The sequence below is a fragment of the Triturus cristatus genome, chromosome 9 (assembly GCF_964204655.1).
Source record: "Triturus cristatus chromosome 9, aTriCri1.1, whole genome shotgun sequence".
Classification (NCBI taxonomy): Eukaryota; Metazoa; Chordata; class Amphibia; order Caudata; family Salamandridae; genus Triturus; species Triturus cristatus.
This window is the reverse complement of record NC_140592.1, coordinates 854,682,801-854,702,588: the sequence shown is the minus strand read 5'-3', so window position 1 is coordinate 854,702,588 and position 19,788 is coordinate 854,682,801. Positions and strand designations below refer to the sequence as shown.

At 42.1% G+C, this 19,788-nt stretch overlaps 1 protein-coding gene across 3 annotated transcripts in view; it reads left to right on the top strand.

The window, feature by feature from the left end:
• TRAF3 (TNF receptor associated factor 3) overlaps positions 1 to 19,788 on the top strand; it is a 722,485-nt gene that overhangs the window by 587,631 nt on the left and 115,066 nt on the right. For all 3 annotated transcript variants that reach the window (XM_085626329.1, XM_085626331.1, XM_085626330.1), the window contains one exon: positions 6,414 to 6,494. In XM_085626329.1, coding sequence (XP_085482455.1) covers positions 6,414 to 6,494 — 81 coding nt within the window. The remainder of the gene's footprint in view (positions 1 to 6,413; positions 6,495 to 19,788) is intronic.

Sequence of the window (19,788 nt, the reverse complement as noted above, 5' to 3'; positions counted from 1 at the left end):
TCAGAGTTTGTGTGCTCTCTCTGGTAGTGGAAGGTTAGAATTCTGATATTCTTCGGTGTCTAGTCATGATCTGCAAAGAATTCAATTCACGTTTATTTGTAGTCAAATTGGGAAAATCCAGTTGTCATGCAATTTCTGACTTGCAAGTGGTTTGGTTCGACCTTTAGACTTGGATTAGGGCATGTCATTACCTGAAACCCTGGACTCCTGGTGATCTTCCTCTCTATTTTCACATGAATCTGTTGGTTTTGTGGATGTGCAGTCGTTGAGTGTACGTTTAAAGATGGTGCATAGTAGAGTGACAATTTCTGTAGGTATCCTGGTCTATGATTGCATAAGGCTTCATGCATTGCGTGGTGGACATTTAATTGAATCCTGACTGCCCCCTGGTTCCAGTTGAGTGGTTTCAGAGTTGGCTACTCTTTCATGCAATTACTAGCCAACTTGTTTTGTTGGCTTTGCAGTTTTAGATGATTTTTAACAATGTCTACTCTAGACAGACCATGTCCAAGACTGTTGTCTGCTCTTTCTGGTGGTTATTTACTGTTGGGACTCACGTAGTTCCTTTGATAAAAATGTCTGTATGTATCATGGTCTCGCAGTTCAGGCTTGGCTGCTCCTATTGTAGTTGGGCCGAGGGTGTTTGCATATGGTTGCTCCCCTTCTGCAGTGGTAAATAAAACGATGGACTGGTATGCACTCAACGTGATTGCCAAAAGCTAATCGTTTTATATGCATTCCACTCATAAACATTTGTAATTTTAATGCATTTATCATGGGGCGAGTTATGCCATAATGCATTATTAACCCCTTCGATGCTGCGCAGATTCCGCCGCTGTGCTGACGGAATCTTGCGCGGGCGTGGTCATGACGGAATGGTTCCGTCATGAGCACAGCTCAACCGTGGGTCATGACGGAACCATTCCGTCATGAGCACCGAAGGGGTTAATAAGACTGGTATGACACAATCCAGCCATTGTGTGTGGACAAATGTCATGATTTTCTCAAGGTGATGGTGCAAGTAGTTAACGTGTAGCATGCCATGAGGGTATCTTTCAGCCATTCCCAGGTTTTCTGTCAGCAGCATGGGCATAAATGGTCCCGGCATGCATAAGTCCTCATTCCAAGTGCTGTGTTTATCTGGATTTTGTGACTGAATCTGGATTCTGAGTTGTGCGGCATTTACAGCACATCTGCAGTTTTTCCCAGGCACATTTCTGCAGGATAAACCTAGAGCAAACTGTTTAAAGAAGAATGTTGCAAAACCTGTGGTAATCGGGTGCACAGATTGGGGTGCCGCAAACTGTGCCTCAGTTTAACCTGCACAGCTCAGAATGGGTGGGTAGTACCATGCCCAGTAAATATTGTACTCTGCAGTGTTGGTGTTTGCCAGGTGCGGTAGTCCCACCCAATTGCCGGGATACTTTGAATGAGTCCTTTGTGTAGTTGGCTAAAAAAGCAAGACTAGTTGAGAGCCACCGTCCTGAAATTGGGCTTATTGATATCCATACTACTGTGTGAGGCAGACCAGGAACTCACTGCACCTAATCACTGCTCCACTTCACGTGTTATGTGGCCATGGTTAAAACAAGCACACCATGGAAGCGCATTGCTTGGGATGAAGTACTGCTTTGAAGTAGGTTCCTGTTACAGCCTAAAAGTCCTAGCGTGTTCCCTTAGCATGAAGCGGATGTGTAACTACATATCATACCCTTTTTTGCCTTCCTCAGAAATTGAGATGTTTCCTAAGTACATCCCTAAAGTTAGATGCCGCCACTTATATGCAGGGGGCCCTCTGTGTAGGCCTCCATGCTAAAAGGAGGATGCCGGGATTTATTTTTGAGACGGGTGGAGTGCGGCTTGTCTGAGCTCAGGCATTGCTATGTGCTTGCCTAATGGAGTCAGCATGCTGGGATGCCCTCTTTGGAGTAATGTTATTGCTCTCTAGTCTCCACTCTGTCTGCCAGTCTGTCTACCTCCCCTTTGCAGGCAGTGTATAAAATGCGCTGAAGTGACTACCACTGATGGATAATGGCTTGCCAGAAGTACCACCAGCGTTCGAAGAGTATTCTAGGGAAGCACTTTTGGACTTTTTTTTTTTTTTGCAGAAATGTTTTTCGATCTGTCTTTTTTTAATCTCCATTGGCATTTGTAGAGACGGTGAATTTTATTTACAGGAGTTCTGAGGATGACAGAAATGGTGGTGTTTGTGAACTTAAAACGTATTCTTCTCCAATATTTAAGGCAAACGAAGGAACACTTAATATGGAAGAACAAACAAAAAAATATTGGAGCATTCAGCATATAGGCATAGAAGAGCCTTAATAGGCATTTGAACGGGGAAGTTGACTGGTGTATAGCTAAAATGCAGGCTTTCTTTGGTTGAACTTGTACTCGTTTATTTATTGAATTACATTTATACATTTCTTCCTGAACGTGACAACACTTTATGGTACATGTGCTGACATAACTGATGAGTTTTACTCACACAAATTTATATTTCCTTTGTCGAAAGGACGGAAATAGTCTATTGTTGTGAACTAACCAACATCAAATCTTTCCTCCACTGCACCCTCAAAATCCTGCCCTTTCCTCATCAAACGTTTTCTGAAACTGATCTGTGGATATGCACGTGCGTAGAGCCCACCCCTTCCATATTCTCTGGTGCTTACACACCCTTCACAACCATTAACCTTTCTTTGCCAGTTGATTCCTTTTGTCCTCTGTGCCATATTTGCAGTGCTTCGACAAGCCTGCAGCTTGTTTTAATGTGTTTTGACGAGTTTGAACAACTTACCTCTTGAGCTAAAACATGATCTGATTTTCATGCAGATTTGTAAGTCATTCGATGCCTTTGTCTATTAATGATGCCTTTCTGTAAACTCTTTTTAATATAATTTTATAAGACAGCTGAAGGAATTAGCTATGTGGGGAGTTGTACTGTATTAATTATTTTCTAATGGATCGTTAAGACTGCAGTTTTATATCACTATCACTGAGTTTGTGGAGAGGGAGGGCTTGCTGCACCCAACCCAGTCAGGGTTTAGGGCATCTTACAGCACCGAATCGGCCCTGGTGGAGGTCTCGGGGCAATACAGGAGTGCCTGGATGCTGGCGGGAGGGCTGCATTGATTTTGCTTGACCTGCGGCGGCGTTCGATACGGTCCTTCACGCTCTCCTCCTCTCTCGCCTGGCTGAGATTGGGGTTTCGGGTGCCGCCTGGGGTTGGCCTAGGTCCTTCTTGAAAGGACGGGTCCACCAGATCTGGCTTCCCCCTCCTCCTCTGCTCCCTGGCCTGCGACCACCGGTGTTCTCAGGGGTCCTCCCTTAGCCCCCTTCTCTTTAATATTTATGTTACACCCCTCGTGTATCTGGCAGAGGGTCTTGGGCCTAAGGTTATGGCCTATGCTGATGACACTCTTTTCACCTGGGATAGGAATGGGGACTCTGTATCCTCGGTTCAACACTGTTTGTCCTCCATTTTTAAATGGTTAGCTGGTGCACAATTGAAGTGTAACGAGGAGAAGTCAGAGATCCTCCTATTTGTAAATTCCCTCCTCATTTTAAGGAAACTCTCTGGCCGCCGGAGTTCCCCCTACCCACCTCTACAGGCTGCCCACCAAAAACCCGGGGGCGTGGTTTGAGGAGAACCTGTCTTTCTCCACTCATATCAAGAAACTTGCGGGGACATGTTTTGGCCTTTTGAAAACCTTAAGGAAATGTCTTCCTCTCCTGCCCAGGGCGGCAAAAGAAACGGTCATTTGCGCCCTCATTCTGTCTCGATTGGACTCTGCCAACGCCCTTCTGGCAGGCATTCCGGGCTATCTGCTAAAAAAGTTACAGGTAGTCCAAAATGCGGCAGCCAGACTTCTTCTCGAGATTCCTTCCAGGAAGAGCGGACGTGCGGATCAAATTCAAAGTTTTAGTCATGACCCACCGTGCTCTGCATGGTCTTGGCCCTACCTACCTACAAAAACGGCTTTCTTTTTATGCCCCCTCGCGACAGTTGCGATCCACGTTTCAGCGTTTCGCTCAGGTCCCGCGCTTTAAATGTAAGAGGCTGGGAGGCAGCTCTTTTGCCTGGAAGGCGGCGGTGGCATGGAATGCCCTTCCTTTCCCCCTGCGGCTTACTCAAGACCCGCTGATTTTCAAGAAGAACCTGAAAACACATCTTTTCGCATAATACCTGACTATGGCCCCCCTTTGTTGACGCGCCGGGACACTTTCTAGTATCTGCGCGCGACACAAATTTAATTAACATAACTTTAACCTTAACACGTCCTTTATGTAAATATGTACATAGGTTACTTGAATTTGTTGTTTGTATACTGCCTCAATATCCTAATCCTTAAACCCTACAACTTGGATCAGACTCTATCGGTTTAGCATCCAGTCTGTAAATGAAGTTAAGTAATGTGTTCCTGTTGCTGTGTGTACAGCATGTGTTGTTGAAACACATTCAATAAATACGATATCTTTGCATCTTGAATGACCGGATATTCAGATTCTATTTTGACTTTGACTTCTCAACAAGTTTATAATAAGTACATGCAAGTTTCTCTCCAGAAAAAAAGTTTGAAAATGACAACTCTTATTACAACTGGCTATCCAAGCTGGGCACACAAAAGCTGTTTAATTAGTATAATTCACGTAGTTCGAAAACATCTGGTTCAAAACGAATGGTAGAAAGGAATTGTTTGGAAAATCTGTTTTTCCATTTAAAATGTTATTTTTAAAAAACCAATTAGTTTGAACTGTGTTTTGGCGGTAATCGTGCTTTTAATATTAAATCAATGTCCCAGTCTCCCCTTTTGCGCCGTGCTTCCTCTCCCTCCTGGTCCCTTTGCTCCCGCCCCTTCCTTCCGTCATGTATGCTAACTGTGAACCAACATTCCCTTTCACTCTTATTATTTTCCAAACATTTTGTCTATTACTTTATCTATTTCTTAGTTTTTATTAATTTGATTGTTGAAGCACCTCATTCAAATTAATTGTTTTCTAGGTTTTGCCTACAAAGCTGTCTGTTGTTGGAGAACTATACTAAAAGTGGCTTTTGATCAGCCCCTTGCTCATGACTGGACGGCTTTCCTGTGTATCTCAATTCTCTGTTCCTTATTAGATGGCCTTTCCTCCCTCTTCTTGTATTTGTCCCGGCCTGAAGCTGTTCTTCTTTACCTTGATTTGGATGAATTGTATTGTTCCACTACTGTCTTGAGGGACTGTTGTTCTTTCCCTTTTAACACTCCGGTCGTAGTTAGTCTTTTTCATTGGTTTCTCCCCCATCCGCATTTTCCTCTTCACCTCCTCATCCCGCTGCTTTCTCTTTTGACGTTCTCCACTGCCCATTGCTATCCTGTTTCACTTTCGTTTTTTTTATATGACACTTTTTAAAATATTATGTATCAAGCACCCCGTTAATTTCTACTTGCTATCCTGCCCCTCCACATTTGTCCGTTGATCCCTGGTCACACTCCCCAATATGTATGTATGTGTGTGTATATATATATAATGCCAATGCAATCGAGCATTGTCAAAACCAATAGCTCAGCCTTTTTAGGGTGAGAGACCTACTGGGTTTGCTAGTGCTTATCCATGAGTTATTATTGGCTACAGAAACAGTGATATGGTCTGCAGGAGCAGCCCATGGTAGCACTAATTGTTTCTTAAACCAGTCCCACTGCTTTAGACTTTACATAAAGCAAGCAAACAAACTTAGGGGCCCATTAGCATGGCGGGCAGATCGCCACCACGCAACCAGCGATGACGATTCGCCTGCCAACACACGCCGCCGGATGGCCTTTTACCCCCCCCCCCCCGTCTACCGGGCGGAAAAGTCCCATAATATGTGGCAGTTCCTTGCAGGCACTGCCATCCATATTAGTATGTTGCATTTTCAATGCCTTTCCATAGCGGACACTCAGCCATGGAAAGGCATGCGGATTTCGCTTTGGGGGCCCGTTGCTGGCCCCCAGGGGGGTGGGGGGCTGCACTTGGGGGGTACCTATGATATCCCCCAACATTGGCATGGACAAGGTGGCAGGCACCGCGCGGTGCCTGTCACGTTGTGCATGCCAATGTACAACATGCATTATTGACATTGCGGCGGGCACCACCCGCCGCAATGTTAATAATGCGGGATGCATCCTGATTGCCATGGTGGGACCGCCGCACCTCTTGCGGGCGGTCCCGTTTGCCGTTGCGGTGGCGGGCGGACTTTCGTAATGGACCTCTTAGTATTTTCGCTTAAATGTGTTAATCCAAAGCAATAATTCTAGATGCTCGTATTTTCAATGTGTTTATATTTATAAAATGTAGACTTTTAATATTTACACTTTTATTTTGTGTAACAAATTAGATCTTTAGCTCGAATTATTCATGAACTGTTAATAATGCAGATTTTTTTTTTTTTTCAGAAACATGAAGAAATGGAGTGTCCGTCTGTTGTTGTTAATTGTCCTCATAAATGTAGTGTTAAAACACTTTTGAGAAGTGAGGTAAGACTTTGCACCAAAGCCACAACAAAGGTTCCCACAGTGTTTCTGACCCTACTCGAGTGAGACATCCCAAGGTTTGTCTCATGTCTTTTGACTCGCTTTTCCCTCCTAGACGTCAAAAAAAGTTGATTGATTGTACAACTCGCTAAATATACCTTTTAGCAATTTGTTTGTATACAAAGTGCTGCTCCAGATTAGTAATGCCAAAGCTGGACTACGTTACTTACCATTCCTTACATCCCTCGTTATGTAAGGTAAGGTGGCCACTTTCATCAGATTAAGATAATGGTGTAGTCTTAGACAAGTATCTATGTATTTTCTCATTGTGCAGGAATAACTTGGAAAGGCACGAATTGTTTTATGATTGTGACATCTTAATGCCAAAAAATATTTAAAAGGTTTGCAGAAAAGGGCCTGCACATGCTGCTGTATCATAAAGACTCGATTGACCATTCTCGCTGTAAATTAAGTAATGGATACTTATTGTTATTGTTATTGTTATTTTGGATTTATATCGCGCCCAATCACCTGCAGGTCTCTAGGCGCTCGAAATCTCTAGTTACAACAATAAGCTTGGCAGACATTGCAGGAAAAACACTCCCTGGTCTAGCTGACACTCAGAATCCTTCTAAACATCAGTGTTTTTAGCATCTTCCTAAACCGCAGGAGGTTCCCTTCCCTGCGCAGCATCTCAGGCAGCGTGTTCCATAGCTGAGGGACTAACACAGAGAAGGCTCTGCCTCCCTTGGTTACTAATTTGTAACGGGGGCAGACCAGTAGCTGAGAATCTGAAGATCTAAGTGTTCTCACTGGGCTATACACAACCAAACGATCTGCAATATAAGCGGGAGCCTGGCCATAAATTGCCTTATGGGCCGTGCATAGGCTCTTAAATTCCACTCGCTCTTTAATGGGGAGCCAGTGCAGGCTATGAAGCAGCTACTTATAAAGTAGAGATAATTATTTTCACTGTAATTCCAATCAGTGCGATAAATCGTTCTGTCTATACAATGTTGCCAACTTTATCACTGTTCTCTTTTGGAGTAATCTGCAGACCTGCCAACTCACACAAGGCCACAGTATGTCAAATGATATCAGCTCCTTCCACATGGTCCCCCGGTCACTAGCTGTTCTCACATGGTAAAAGATGTGCACCAGAAACAACTGCAGACAGCGAGTTCCCAACTCATTGTGTGGAGACTGAGTACAGATGATCTCCTTATGGGTTTGGCAACTTCCCTAAAAACATCCCTGGCAGTTTTGGAAGCTCATGTTTGTTTGTTTTTAGGAGGATTAGAGCAGCTCTTCTGCACTGACCTGTCCCTCTGAATGGTCCCCTGCTCTCAGTAGCATGCTCATGGCTGGAGTGGTAAAGGGCTTAAGGTACTTCCCCTTCTGAGTTGCCTCCTAACACTATATTGTTTGGAGGTTGAAAGGTCTGTATCTTTAAACATGGCTTTGAAAGAAAAAAGAGACGGAGATGGGTTTAGGTGTACCCAGGTCAATCATACTGGGCGAGCCTCAGTTTAATAACTTTAGCTGCAAAGTTTCAAATAAAATAAACCCGATTTACAAAGAGTTTGCAGTGAGCAGCAGCGAATTATTCATGCGTTGCTCATGGTTTCCCAGTGAATTTCAGGAGTAAACTCTGCAGTCGCGGCCGGCATGACTCGCCGGGTTAGGGTCGCGCGGGGTGGTCAATTTCATTTAAAAAGAAAAAAGTTTTCCCGGGTCCCGCGCCGTCTCAGCTCCTGGCCGGGTACCGTGGTACAGGAAGCAGGCAGCCTCCCCTTCCCTAAGCCAATCACAACACTGCAATGGCGGGCATGGGGCCCAGCCAGGCGCCTTTGGAGAGGCCATTGGGAGAGTGCGCATGACTGATTTGGTTGGACCCAGAGGGCCGACCAAACAGTCAGGGCCCGCAGCATTGGGCTAGTCACTGCGCCCCTGCCCTCAAGCAGACCCGCCCACCCCCAACCAAACCCTTCTGCTTTCTCACAGTGCGAGAAGCAGAAACATAAAATGGTGGTTTTACCATTTTATGTTCCTGCTTCTCGCACTGCGAGAAAGCAGTGGGGTGACGCTCCCCCGCCCTAATGGAGGAGCCGCCCCTGAAACTCTGGAGCACCACAAGAGATGGACGTGAGGTTAAAAACAGAAAAATACACTTGGAGTGTATTTTGTTACATATATATTTGTTTAAAATTATTGTTGTACTTGAACGTGGTGACAAACAGGAGATCTAATCTGTATTTCTTTGCATACATGCCAACCCTCCTGATTCAGGTGGGATAATACAGATTTCAAGGCTAGTCTCCCGCCTCCCAATCCCTACATCTAGAAACCGCATTCCACAGCAGGCTTCTGGCAACAGGAACTTGTCTTGTGTGATTCGGAGTGTGCACTGCCAGTAACCTGCTCCTTACCTGCTCCTTTGTCACACTCCCTCTGCCTGCCATAGTGCTTTATCCGTGCTCGTGACAGAAAAGGGAGAAAAATGCATATTTGCATTTCTCGTATCCGATCCTGTAGCAGCACAGTTTCAAGCCCCATATGTAACAATAGACCCGATACCATAAGTAGATGGGAGAAATACAGTGTCACGATTATTTTTTGTGAATCCGCCACTTTCCTCTTCTAAAATGTTGGCATGTATGTCTTTGTTTCACCCTCCCTCCCTCTCCCCCCCCACCCCTTGTTAATTTATTGGCATTGAAACTGAAGTAAATTATAGAAAATGTCAAAACCAAAAAAGTGTTGTGACAGACACCATGAGTACGTATGTTTCCTATGTCTATGGTTTACTATATGTATTTAAAGGTGATGGTGCACGAGAAGTGGTTTGTGGGACATGACGAAGGCCGCAAGATCAAAACATGTCACCAAAACAAGCTTTGTCTAAAACACATCTCGTATTGCGATCGTTTAGTTGTTGCCAGAGACGGGACGCGACCCAACTTCCTTTGATTATTTGTGGGTTTCCGCACCCACTGCTCTGCACCGACCCCGCGAGGTGGATGGGACTGGTATTTGCAGAAGAAGCGCCACCCACTACGCGATGGATTCAGTTCCCGCCGCCGCATAGGAGTAACCTGATTGACTTTGATCGCTGGCAGCAGCCGGATGAGTGGCAGGTTGATCGTCTGCTACTGTGTATCGGAAGGGGCATGGCAGGTTGGCTAATTCCCACCCAGACGATCTTCACAGTGCTTGGAGGGTGGCAGGGGCGTATCATTACCAGACGACAAGGAATGTGTTTGTGAAACTTTGTTGCACTTTTTTGGGAAGTTATCTGAGAGCAGTCATGTCAGATACAATTAACAAGAAATTGGAAGTAGCTCGTAAACTGTTTGATGAAAATGAGAATTTGGGAACTAATGTGGATTACATATCCGGCAGCAGCACAGAGTCTGAAAAAACTTTAAAGCAACATCTGGTGCAATATGAGAAACTTTGTAAAAAAAAAAGAGGTAAACCTCATTTTGAAGTGATTTCGTTGACAAATTATGTTGAAGTGGGCAGAGTCCCACGTGGTTTAAGGATTTTAATCACACCATCATACCAGGACTTGCACCAAACTCTTGGAGGAATGGTCGTAGATAACGGCGCCCACATGCAAAACGATGCTGGAACTCGTAGCTAAATATGCCATACTCGAGGTGGATCAGATTTGTGATGAAATAAAAAAAACTCAAGGAATATCTTGATGCACACCAATCACAGGATGAAATCAAAATGTTGAAAAAAAATATGGAACCACGAATAAATAAATATGAAGAGAAGATAAAATTAAAAAAGAAGCGAAAGTTTGTGCGTAATAAATTGGAGTATGCCAATAGTCGCATACTTTTGGCAGGAAATATTACGTAGCACACAATGAATATAGGCTGTTGGGCACAATGAAACAGCAGGAGTTTATGACTTCTGAGTCAAGCACGGATAAATACTCAGACCTGGACGAACAACCCGGGTCTCCAATGCCAATGCTGCGCCTTCCACTGCCTGAGCTCCCAGAGAAAGAGAAGAAAGTAACAGAAACGCAGGGAAACCCGCAGGGGTGGATATCCTGTATCCCTATACATGGCTTTGAAAGAAAAGAGAAACAAAGATAGGTGTACCCAGGTCAATCATATTGGTCGAGACTCAGTTTAATAACTTTCGCTGCAAAGACTCAAACAAAATAAGCCTGATTCACAAAGAGTTTGCAGTGAGTAGGTGTGAATTATTCGTGTGTTACTCATAGTTTCCCAGCCAATTTCAGGAGTAAACCCTGCAGCACCACAAGAGTTGGACACAGCATAATATTTGTGAATCGTTTGGTCAGTCAGGGGTCAATAAAATGGGGAAGAAGTGAGACCCTATCAAAATGGAATTGGAGGGGTCTAGGATAACATCCAACTAGGCCTGGGCTTTTGAATAAAATATTAGTCTCTCAAAAAGGAGACGTTTACTGCTAGTACTGAGGTATGGCAATTTTTGTTTGATTTTCAGACACAAGCTTGACGAAACGTTTTTTTTTGTACTCTAGTAGGGATAGGGCTTTGAGGAGGTAAAGTGCACAACACAAGGCACTTCCTCCATGCTCCCCTTATTTTATATCTATATATTTGTGTGTGAATGTATTTATATACATGTGTATATATATATATATATTCAATGAAAAAACCATAGATTTCACACATGTTCTAGTTAGCTGGACATTTTACTCATAAAAAACCAATGAAATTCCCCCGTTATAGTTAGTGCAGGCAACTATAACTCACGCGACCGCAATCCTCTGCTGATGCTAATACTGTATTTAGACACTTATTTGCCTGTGTCTTCTTCCATTAAATTTTAGCTATACATATATTACAAATATTTTTTTTTCATAAAGACACATATGTCATCAGCAGAGGATTGCGGTCGCGTGAGTTATAGTTGCCTGCACTAACTATAACGGGGATGTACGCACGATGCGCTTCGCGCACCGTCCGCACACGGAGGACATATTATGCGCTTCGTTGTGAAATGTTAAATATTAAATGTTCATTTAATCTACTATGCCATGCACAAATGGTGACCTTCGGGCACCATTTGCACACGGGGTGGGGGAAAATGTGGATAATTTTTTTTTTATAATTATTTTTTACCGTACGCGTACGGTAAGCATAATCGCCGTTTTTTCGAAAAAAATTAAAATTGCATTTTTTACCTTGGGGGTTCTTTTGGGACACCTTAATCAAGGCTAGGTGGTTAGGAGCTGTCTAACCAGCCCCTTTAAATGTTTTCCACCTTTGATTTTCCTCCCCCCCTCAGAGTGCGAGAGAGAAAATGGCGGCCGCCGCTTCCTGGTTTCGACCGATTCGAATGTTTACTAAGATCTAACAGCCAATCAGAATCGCGCTCGCGCACGGCACCGTACGCGTACGGTAAGCTTACCGTAAGCGCACGGTAAGCGCACCGTAAGCTGCCACAGATATATATATTGATTTAAATGCTATTTTCTCAGGAACTACTGAACAGATTTACACCAGACCTACAAAAGGCACTTCCTTGACCTGTAGACTACCTCTCTGCCAAATTTCAAGTAACTCTGTTCAGCCGTTCGGGCTGTAGCTGTGTCTAAAGGTCCTATGGAAAAATGCATGGGAAAAACGCGTTTTGGGACCCCCCCTTTTTTCTCAGCCCCCGCTTGACGAATCCCCCCGAGACTTTCAGGGTAGGAGCGGAGCGTAGCGCCCCATTAGTTTTGAAAATTTCGCGAGGATTCGTCGACCGGCGCCAAAGTTATTCCAAATAGAATGTTGCGGTTTTCCTATGGAAACAGGGTCCTAACTATAACTACCTACTGGCGACTGCCAGTAGGTAATATATATATATATATAGTTCCCTATGAAATGTGTGTTTTATAGCAATGCATTTTGTGCAGTAAAAACATTATATATATATATATATATATATATATATATATATATATATATATATATATATATATATATATATATATATATATATATATATATATATATATATATATATATATATATATATACATACACACATATATATATATATACTGTTTTTATGTTTACATTGCACAAAATGCAGAAATGCAGGGGTAGAAAACGCATATTTCACAGGGAAACGTGAAGTTTTGGACATTTTTCACATTTGCCAATAAAATACGGATTTTATCATCACAATGATAGCTCCCAAACCACTCTGCAGAGCTTTAACATTATCGGGGATACTAGGATTATGAGGAACAAATTATGTGACAAGGTTTTCTAAGCTGGGCCTGTAAAAATGCAAATTATACTACACATTCTCTGTTAGTATTATTTGTATCCATTTGATGTAGAAACAACATTTTTGGTGAAATCTGCAAATGTTGCAAAATATATGGCAAATGCGGTAAATCAATAACTATATGGTAAGTGCTGCAGCCACAGAAGCGCCTAAATTCACTGACAGTCGGAATAACCCATTATGTTATTGTCATGTTATTCAAGAAAGGTAATCACATTCTTAGTACTCATATTCCAATCAATTGCCGTTGTTAGCTGTACTTTGAAGAAAACAGGCTTTTTAAGCAAGCTATTCCAGAATAAATTTGTAATCTAAAAAATACATAACAGCACCATGTGTAATATAGTCCTATTTTGCCATCTTATGGTTTTGGTGACATTTAAAAACCACTCTGCCTTGTTGTGTATGATGTCGCCAGAACCTCTGTGACAATAAGGGCCTATTACACTGTTGCCCGTTGTGTATCCCCTATATACATATATAATTCTAATAGGTTCTCTGGGTATAGATGTGATAACTCTTCCCAACAGTTGGAACACAATACTGTCACTAAGGGAGTATTGTTAGAGTGTGTTGAGAAATCCCTAATGGTCTGTTGGGTTTCACAGCTCATTGGGTCACAGGATCTGGGTTGTGATTCTGAGCTTCAATCTATAGTACAATGAATCGTTTCTACCAGGAGGTGGAAATGAAGCAATGATTTGATTACTGGGAAAATAGGGGACCTGTCTGTTAGCAGAAGATACGCACAATTACTCTGACTCACTCTTTCTTTCCTTCCCCCCTCCCACTTGCACCAACACCAGAAACAACCGTTTTCTCTTCAGACTGCTTCTTTTGTCTCTAGAGCAACACTCCCAGCACACATGCTGTCACCCCAAAGAAGGCCACCACTTGACACACAAGCACACCAGACCCAGCACACTCTGATACAAAATGTATCCCGTGTGCTTATCAAGGAAGGCACACATCCTGTAGTCGCAGCACAGTTAAATATTCCCCAAAATGTCCTGCAGTCACAGCACAGTTCACAGTTCAACATTATTGTGGAGGCTTGCCTGTTAGGGCTCTTCTTAGAACCTAACCACATCACACCCCACCTCAGGAATCAACCCTGGCTCCAGATCCAGAAGAGATGCCAGTTCAAGATGCGGACCCACGAATATAAAGCCCTGCACAATGAAGGACCAGCATACATCAACAAACGCATGACCTTCCACCAACCGGCCAGACACCTACGATCCACCTCCCTCTTCTTCGCAGACATTCCCCGGATTCGCCGATGCAAAGCATAGGATGCTCCTTCTCACACCTGGTGGCCAAAGTTTGGAACAACCTTCCCACATCTCAGGACCGCCTCTTCAATCCAGCAATTCAAGAAAGGACTCAAGGCCCGGATGTTCGAATGAACAGACCACCATGAAGCAGTGAGCCATTCCACGTCTTGAGACCCTCACGGGTGAGTTGCCGCGCTTAATATATCCTTGATTGATTGATTTATTGTAACACAAGTAGCAGGTATATAAAATAGGCACTGATATTGCCCAAACTACAAATAGCGATGGCCTGGAAAAGTAAGACTCTTCTGCCCATTGATAGATGGAGATGAGATCTTAGCAAATGGGCCAAATCAGAACGGCTTGCCTTGCATGCTGAGGAAAGGGGGGTCTACATAAGACGCTGCTAGCTCACCTGTGGGACGAAATCTTATTACATTTTGAAATCTCTTAACTGGGTTAATAGACTGGCAAGGTGCATATAGTAGAGACATGCTGTTGGAGAACCCCTTAGCCCTTCTTATTCCTCTTTCGCAGTAACATTAACAACTTTTGCGTCAATGGACCATCTCTGAAGTGCTGTGGAATCCGATATGTTTTGGTGTGCAGGTGATTATTTTAATTTCACCTGTGTTTATTTCTGTGCCTGTTCCAATTGATTGCTTTCTGCTATACTTGTATGATCTGTATCAGGTGCACCTTAGTGCTAACAATAACTGTAACCTAAACGTTATGTGATACTTGTTAATAATCCGGGTCATAATTATATTATCAAAACGAAATACAATTTTTTTTAAAGTTCATTATTATTGCTATAAATATTCATGGGTGCTCTCATCCTTGGATCTGCATTGTTATGCTTAGTCTCCTCTCCATTAGGGTTTGCTCAGTAGAGTCCTGTTGTCTATGGGTGCTAATAGAATTCCAGCCCATCACCTTCTGAATGGAAGATAAGTAACTTTTCTGATTACAGCCTGAAGGCCCTCCCTGATTTCTGATTCTACATTCTTTTTTTTTCCAACTCTAAACGTTGGACTTTCCTGCTGCAGTTCGATCTGGGTCTCATCTGAGACACGGACCTGCTAACACTGGTAGAAATGCAACAGGCACAGTATGAAGTACCTTCTTCGGCTTGGATGCATTGGAAGCATTTTAATAAAAGGTGTACTTCGATAAAGGTCAGGTTTTAGTTTCCTTACAAACAGGACCAGCTTAAGCATAGCGGGCAGGAACTAGAGCCCAAAGAAAACCATACTATTCACACCCTAGCATTTTTTTATTTTAATTATATATTTTTTCTAGAACTTGGCAGGCTACTCGCATATCATTGAGAGAGCTTTGAAAATTAGAACTATTATTGTGAGAGATGAGAGACCGCAGTAGCTGTCAGCTCCTCGCACATTGAAGGTGCTCGCGGCATCTGAGTACTTGTACACTGGTTTGTCCAGTAAGTATTAAGTGAATTAACTGGTTCTTGTGCCCATTCGCCTTGGTGAGGGTTCTTGTGCCCATTCGCCTTGGTGAGGGCACCCATTGCAGCAAGTTTGTTTTCTGGTGTGTATATATATATATATATATATATATATATATATTTCTCTCCACATCCACAAAGGAAATTGCGCATTCTCGGAAAATTCATAAAATACTTTTTCAATCGCTGGTGGAGAGTTCGTTGCCAGAGTAAGCGCTTGGGCCAGTATAGATGGAGGGAAGGGGTGGGGGCAGCGTGGGTGTGCGCGCCTGGGTTAGGACTTGTCGATCTCCTCTTAATGCTGCGGACGAGACTATGTGGACTTAGTGCGATCTTTGGGGGGGGGGAGTGGGTGGGGGGGAGTTGGGGGAGGGGTGCAACATCGTTTTATGTTCTCATGTACTGTTTTGCTGATCCTGCAAAAGTCGATTGCTGTCATGGTTTTATTTGGTTGATTTGGCAGATGACTCTGGTGTGCAGAGAGCCCTGCGCAATATATGCAAGTTGACAAATAATATATGTTTTTAAAAAAAAGATATGCTTTTTCAATGAGCCACTTTGCATAAGAACAACTTCGACAAACGCATTTCGGCTCCTAACCTTTGTCATTAGAGAAATGGTTACAATGTTAAAATACGCCTACTCCTTCCCGCATTCAAAGAGGGGACCAGCATTCCGATGGCTGCAATTCAAAGACTATTGATAAAGTGCTTCATACATACTGGCCCTTACCGTCACTAATGCTATCGACAAAGGATAAAAGCAAACTAAAAAAGAGAGCGCCATCTTATGATATGCATATCTCTCAGGCGATTATTGCAAAGCATGATCCACATTTCGCTCTATCAGTCTTATCTTTTTAATGTAATGCTCCCAACTTCAATTTCCTCATATGTATACGCATAGTTCATTCGTTTTTTTATTTTTATTTTCTTCTTTATTTAATTTAAATAATTTTTCTATTTCTTTCTTCATGTATCGAATTACCCCAATATTCGCAAAAACTTCTTTACATTCGAACTTTATATTCAAATGCATCAGTGATTCACTGAGAAAGTGAAATTCAAAATCCTTCTTTAGAGCGTACATATTCTTGTGGTATTATCAATGTGTTTGCTATCTGACTTCCGTCTAATTTGTTCTATACTTTATCTCTAATACCCCCCTACATCAGTCATTCAGTTATGCTCCTTCCTTATCCATGATTTGGAAAAATATTTTTAAAAACTGTATAAAAACAGAAAAACATTTTAAAACTAAGCAATTTTCTGAGAAAAAACTGCATCATATGTCGAGATTCAGCAGCTATATAGATTCTATTATAAAAAGACATTTAATTCATCAGCTCCTTTCAGCCCATTCGGTTCCTTACAATTCATTTCTGAAAACAACTTGGGTCTACACTCCTCAAATCATTCTCTCTGCCTTCGCACCGCATACTTTTGGGTATCTGTGCTGTTTCTCTATATTTCAGTTTTGTTTCATCTTTATTATGCTCCTTCTCAAAATGCTTCACCACTGAATACTTAATGTTATGGTCCTTATTGCCCTTACATTTTGCAATATTCTCTTGTGCAACGGCAATGTGGTACTACCTATATACTTCTTTGGGCTTGGGCAAGTGAGCATGTATACCACAAAACTGCTCTTACAGGTTATTCTGCCTCTAATACCTATATTCTTTTTGAATGAGGTGATGTTTACTCCGAGCCTGCAAGCCTTACATTTGTTACATTTCACATACCTTTACAGTGTTTCAACAATGTTTTCTTGCCCGCAGCTGATTTCACATCACTCCGTACTAGATGATTCTGCTTTGATCTTGCTCTTCTGAAACTAATCAAGGGGCATCTCTGCACTTTTTGTCATGTAATCAGATCACTTCTAATTAAGTGCCAATGTTTATTTAGGGCTGCTCTGACTTGTAGATATTGTGTGTTATATGTTGTCATGAATCTTCGATCTGTCCTCTGTGTTTTGCTGACTTTCTTACTAAATAGTGCTATTTCGTTTTTTACACTTTCCTGCTCGGTTTGAAACTCCCTTCATAACTTCACTCGTATATACTCTTTGTTTAAATTTCATCAGCATCTCTTTTTCTGTTTTCAGATGATCTGTTGGTTTGCTGAAGATCCTCCTGACTCTATACAGCTCTCCAAATGGTATATTCCTGATCAATGGTATTAGATGAAAACTCTGTACCTATAAAATGATGTTTCCTGCTGTAGGTTTCCTGAAAAGAGTAGTGGTCAATTGCTTTCCTTGTACCGTAACTAAAACATCTGAAAATTCAGTTTCCATATCACTGATTTTACTTGTAAATATCAAATTCAAATCATTCTTACTAATCACCTCCACAGACTCCAGTGCTTCTGCTCGGTTTCCATTCCTCATTATGAATAAATCATTTATGAAGTGCAGCCAAAGTACAATATTGTTTGACCATTTCTCCAACTCAGGGCCCCCGACCACCTGCTCTTCCCACCAGCCCATATACAAATTTGCATAGCTGGGGGCGAAGCAGGTGCCCATAGCTCTCCCCCTAAGTTGTACAAATATTTCATCACTAAACACAAAGCTATTCTTAGTGAGTCAATACTTTACCATCTTAAAAAGCATCATACTGTGTTTATAAAGTTTTATGGGTCTCACCCTTAAAATATGTCATTGCTCTCAAACCATCTTTGTGACATATACTGGTATATAATGATGTTGCATCCAGTGTTGTAATCAGCATATCCTCTTAAAAACTCACGTAAAAAATTCTCCATAAAAAAATCTGACACATCTTTTACATATGAAGGAAGAACTGATGCCAAAAGATTTAAGACGGAGTCTATGTTACTAGATACATTTTCAAACATTTCTCCGTGCACTGCTTTAAAGGGGCGTTCTGGACATGCTTATGAAGATTTCATAATAAGGTAAAAAACAAAGAGTTTAGGGTGATCCTGCTTCAAAAATGTAATATTCTTCAAAATGTATTAGGCATTGATCTCGCCACTGTTTTTACTGATAATCAAATTAATTTTACGTTTTCAGTTATTCTACCATGGTTATTCTTTTATAGCAGTTTAAATCATTAATATGTTTATATGATTCAAACATGTACATTACTTTGGACCACGGAACTACATTTTCACTCTTATCAGAACTTCTACCACCATTTTGTCACAATTTTGTAGCCTCTCAATCGTACGTCTGTATTCTCTATTTCTATTACTACATGATTTCTTCTTTCTAGTCAAACTACAACGTATTGCCTTTTATTTCTTATTCAGGACCTTTAAAAAGGTATTTGTATTATCATGTGGGGTTTGAGGAACAAACATTGTTTTTCCTGTTCTAAAGCAATCAAATCCTTCATCAGGTCAACATCTGATATCAATAAATAAATGTAATTAGTCTTGATTCCTTGCCTTGTTTAAGTCGTACTCCTTTTCTCATCATCTAGTTTCATTAGCTTAAATATCCTAATGAATTTATACAAATCTATTTTGCCCTGGGCATAGTCAAAGCTTTATTCTGGGCAATGTGATAGCACCAGTATCAAACTCTGTGTTTCAGTTGTTGAGAGCATTTCACTCATTACATTTAATACAGTTCTTACATCTGGTGTTACATCCTGCTGTTCTGAGTTGCCCTCATGCTCTTCTCTCCACAATTGGCTTTTGCCTTGTCCGCCCCTTCTCTGTTTTCTCCTCCGTTTGGTTTCTTTACCCCTCCTCTGTGTCTGTGAGATATCTTTGATCCATCCTTAAAAAACAGAATTCATTTATTTGATATTGAGATATGTATTGCCTGATTGGTAAACTGTCTGCGGGCTTGATCCTCCTGCTCCACTTCAGAATTTGCATCAGAACTGAGATTATTCACTGAGACATCCTGCTTGGTTCTTTTGTAGTTTCCTTCCCTTTGTCTCCGAATGGAGGCAAATCTCTTACCGAAGAGTCTCTGAATAAAATTTGATCTCCTTTAGGTAATTTTAAGATCGCACTCTCCACCTTACACATTATACCCCACACACCCACATGCACTGTCACGGCTGATACAAGAAAAGATCTCCGGGAAAGAGCCCTGTTGCGGGGCCTATGGGGCATTTCAGCGCCGGACCCACAAGGAGCAAAACGCTCAATGATGAAGCATGACACCCACAAGGGTGTGTGAGGGCAACACTTCTAAATAAGGAAGATCCCCCTGGAACCATATATTCCAAACACACCTCTTCTTTAACGTTTTCTATACCCTCTCCACA